The sequence below is a fragment of the Penaeus japonicus genome, unplaced genomic scaffold (assembly GCF_977035675.1).
Source record: "Penaeus japonicus unplaced genomic scaffold, GWHDUDI00000001_assembly GWHDUDI00000024, whole genome shotgun sequence".
Taxonomy (NCBI): domain Eukaryota; kingdom Metazoa; phylum Arthropoda; class Malacostraca; order Decapoda; family Penaeidae; genus Penaeus; species Penaeus japonicus.
In genome coordinates this window covers 8,900,144-8,905,143 of record NW_028234426.1, presented here as the reverse complement: position 1 = coordinate 8,905,143, position 5,000 = coordinate 8,900,144, and the positions used below count along the sequence as shown (strand labels likewise).

Sequence of the window (5,000 nt, the reverse complement as noted above, 5' to 3'; positions counted from 1 at the left end):
AGGGGGAGTTTAGTTGTTCGTGAGTCGGTTGATTGATTGGATGATGGTGATTGTGATAATGATGGTGATGATAGTGATAATGATGGTGATAACGGTGGTGATGTTGATGATAGTGATAATGAAGGTGGTGATGATGATAATGGTGATAACGGTGGTGATGATGATGATAGTGATAATGATGGTTGTGATGATGGTGGTGGTGATAATGATGGTTGTGATGATTATAGTGGTGATAATGATGGTAATGATAGTGATGAAAATACGTGGTAATGTTGATGATTTTAGCGTTAGCAGTGATAACGGTGACCATAATAGTAGTAATGATAACAATAGTGATAGTGATGATGGTAATGATTATGATAGTAATGGCGATAATGATTATCATACCAATGATAGTGATAATGAATAATAGTGATGATAATGATAATAACAATATTGATAATAATGATAATGATAACAGTAGTATTGATGATAACATATATATATATATATATATATATATATATATATATATATATACATATATATATATATATAATAATAATAATAACAATGAGGATGATAACAATGATAATGGTAATAACACTAATGACAATGATAATAATAATGGTATTGATAATAATCATAATATTGATATTGATAATGACAATGATGATAATGCTATTGATGTTATATTGTGAATACGGGTACGAATATGAATTTGAATAATAGCAATGATGGCATTAGTAATAACAATGATAATAATAATAATGATAGTGATAATAATAATAATAATAATAGTACTAATAATTATGAAGATAATAGTAATACTGCATAAATTTGTGTGTGTATGTGTGTGCGTGTTTGTGTGTGTTTGTGCATGTGTGATTGTGTGTGTGTGTGAGCGCGTGCGAGCGTGCGTGGGTGTTGTACGTGTATGGTTGCGTGTATGAATGCGTATTCCCCTGTACATGCACGTTACGGTGCGTGCGTGCGTGTGTACAATCTGCCGCATATATCTTTCCCAACGGCTCCATATTAGTCTTACGTGTTCAATTGATCCTGCAATAAGCACAACCTTACCGGGAAGTATGATAAGGTTTGCTACCATTCAATTAGTCAAACATATTGCGCCGTTCGTCTAGGTTCTCAATTTATTTTAGATAAAAAAATGATTAGATTCTTGATCAACTTCTGTTTGTAGCAGTGTAGCGAAATGATTGCATTTGCCTTTATAAGAAGAAAAAAATGTGATTTCAATATTTTTGCACGTGTAACTAATTGTATATCCAAAATATGTATTGATTTATCAGTGCCTTTATCATAATTATCCTTTTATCACTGTTACCCGTGTTAAATGATGACGTTATATTCAAAAAGAAAATCTTGACTATATAACAATATATATATATATATATACATATATACACACACATATATATACATATATAGATAGATAGATAGACAGATAAATAGATATTTTCTCAAACTAAGGCTAGCCAGGTAATTATAGGTCAATATCGCTTTTAATTTTTATATAAGATAGCGTATCCTTATAATGAAATTTAGTAATTACTGGTTCTTTGAAAACTCAGACTAACTCTGTTAATTATGTGACTTATACAAGATTATCTGCTATACTAAAATGTCGTTTGAAAATAAGAAATGACAGATAGACCAAGTTTATTTTCTTATTGTATCTGATCCAACACACATTCTCAAGATCACTCCCGTTCTTATTTCTCTTTAATTAATCTACACAGTATCTCCATATCCTAAGAAACATATAAAACAAATCTTTATTTTCTGCAATCTGTCCTGCCTGCACCACAAGCGGTATCTTGCAAGCGCAAAAGCAGAGAGAAGTTAAGATTCACCACCCACATTCATTAGACTCATGTTCCTGATGAGAAAAACACTTTTTGTTGACATTCCCGGAGATTTGTCTCGTTGTAGCAAGATTTATTTAGATGTATTTTACTCAACTGTTGCATGAATGAGACGCTTGTGGATCTTTTAGGGCATAAGACCTTCCAAAATGCGCAAGAGGAGATGGAAATCTATGCAAGAAATTAACGTATGTGTAATAGACTGTTATTTTTGGGAAATTGTTTGATCATCATATGATAACAATGCGGAATTAATGAAATGCTTTGATATTATTGTTTTTTAGTATTATTACGTTATTTATATTCCTATGAATATCGTTATTGTTGGCTTTGTGGGTGATATGAATAGTTATTATTAATGTTATTGTTGTTATCATTATTCATTATTATTACTATCATCATTATTATCATCAACATTATCAATGTTATCATTATTACCATCATTATTACTATCATTACCATATTATTACTATCATTACCATATCATTACTATCATTACCATATTATAATTATCATTATCATCATCTTTATCGTTATAATTATCATTATCATTATCATCATTCTTATCATCATTATTGTTATAATCATTATTATCATCATCACCATCATCATCACATTAATAAACAGTACAATAACAAGAAGCATGTCTAAAATAAGTATCTTAATACTAAAAACATAACAATGATAATAATGAATTTCAAACGATAACTGACAATCCCGATAAGAATATATAAGATGATATTAATGTTTACGATTATTATGATAACTGAATTAAATTGAAAAGCCGCGCATAAGAAGAATATGATGCGCTGAAAATCATGATGCTTATCACAATTCACTATTGTCTATATTATATTAATTTATTGTTATCATTATCATTGTTATTGTTATCATTATTATTGTTATTATTATCATTATCATTATTAACATTGTTGTCGTTATATTATTATCTTTATCATTATTATTAACACTTTTATTACCATTATAGTAAATATCAATGCTATTTTTTATAAAAATGATCATCATCAAAATCATAATTATTGTCATTGTTTTCGATCGCCATTATTTGTATCAGACTTGTTTCATTATTTTTAGGTTTATTGCTATTATCGTTATCATTATAATCGTATTATTATCATTATTGTTATCGTTTTTGTTATTACTATTGTTACTATTAACATCAATATTATCATCCTTTTTACAATCATTATTATTGGCATCATTATTGATATCCTCATTATTGTTGCTAATATCATAATAATAATAACTATCATTATTGATATCAGCAATATTAACGCCATTATTACCATTATCGTTATTATTACCACTATTATTGTCATTGTTATCAGCATTATTATTTTCATTATCATTATTATGATTATTATTATCATTATCATTATCATCATTATTATCATCTTGACTCTCCTTATCATTATTATCGTCATTAATACTAATCTTGATCACTGTCATTATCATCACCATCATTATTGTTATTACTTTTACTTCTACTACTTCTTCTACACCTATCATTATTATTATTATTATTATTATTATTATTATTATCATTGTTATCGTTTTATCATTACATTTGTTGTTACTATTATTATTACTACTATTCATTATCATTAGTAATGCAATTATTATTATCATTATTATTATTATTATCATTATTTTCATTATCAATATTGTTTTGGTTAAGATTATCATTAAGATGATGATGGCCATGATCATTATTATCATTGTTGTTGTTATTAGTGTCGTTTCTATTATCATTATTAATTACTACTACTTTTACTACTACTCCTATCACCATCATTAGCTTTACTATTGTTAAAATCATTTCCGTTGCCCTTATCTTTCTCATAATTTAATCTATTATAGTGTTGTTATCAATAGCATCATTGACATAATTGTCATTACCATAATAATTATTGTTAGTATAACTTCCAGTATTACTGTTATGATTAACATAATTATCGTCGTCATTACTGTCATTATCATTGCTATTGTTATTATTATCATTATCACGATCACCATAATCATCATTCTATTTATATTTGGTGTTCATATGTATTGCTACGATTATGATTATCAATTAATAATTGCGATCATTAGCATCATTATCATCTTTTTTAACATTATTATCATTATCATTTATCATCATGATTATCATCATTATCATTGCCATTACTATTGCCACTATTGCAATAATCATCATCCTAATAATACTCAACACTAATATCAATTCATAGGAGAGTGTCAACCGCATGCAAACTTTTTCTTCTCTGAGACTTTAGGCAAAAATAAGAACGAAAGAAAAAAGAAGAAGAAAAAAAAACTTTGGTCACATATAAAACCCAAAACTGAAACACCGTGAAACTGATTTTCTGCTTCGTTGGCTTCTGTGAGGACGAGGGAGAAAAAAAAGTAACAAAAAATGAAAATTGATTTAAAAAAAAGGTAAACAAATAAAAAATGTAAACGTATATTTTGCGGCCGAGATGTCTTGTAAGGACAGTGCCCGAAGAATAAGAGGTATGGGAAAGGAGGAGGAGGAGGAGGAGGAAGAAGAGGAGGAGGAAGAGGATGCATAGGAGAAGGAGAGGAAGGAGGAGGGAGAAGATGTACAGGAGGAGGAAGCAAGAGGAAGAGGATGTAAAAGAGGAGGAGAGGAAAGAGATGGAGGAGAAACCAAGAGGAAGAGGATAGAAGATGAAGAGGAGGAAGAGGAGGTGGAGAGGCAACAAGGAATGACTAAAGTATATAGTGGGTAAATGAATAGTTTTAAGTATTAGGTATATGTAGGTAAATGGGTAAGTAGGAGAGAGAAATAAAAATTGAGAGAGAGAGAGAAAGAGAGAAGGGGGGGGGAGAAAGAGCGAGAGGGGGGGAGAGAGAAAGAGAAAGATACAAAAAAAAAAAAACGGAGAGAGAGAGAGTTGGGTAAAAAAAAAAAAAAATCAACGATTCAACTCAGTTAAAGAAAATCAAAATAATAATGATAATAAAAAATGTATATACATATCTCATCAAGAAGAAAATACACCTGACAGACAATCCCCATTCAAAACTCATAACAAAGATTCAAAACCACCTTTCGAGGCTTCTAAGCACCACTTACTTGCAAGAGGA

At 29.1% G+C, this 5,000-nt stretch overlaps 1 protein-coding gene across 1 annotated transcript in view; it reads right to left on the bottom strand.

Annotated features, from left to right (window-relative positions):
• LOC147469033 (uncharacterized) overlaps window positions 1–5,000 on the bottom strand; it is a 6,917-nt gene that overhangs the window by 1,905 nt on the left and 12 nt on the right. Inside the window, exon 1 of the mRNA XM_086550659.1 lies at window positions 4,990–5,000. This exon is cut by the window's right edge and continues 12 nt beyond it. Coding sequence (XP_086406785.1) covers window position 4,990 — 1 coding nt within the window. The 5' untranslated portion in view covers window positions 4,991–5,000. The remainder of the gene's footprint in view (window positions 1–4,989) is intronic.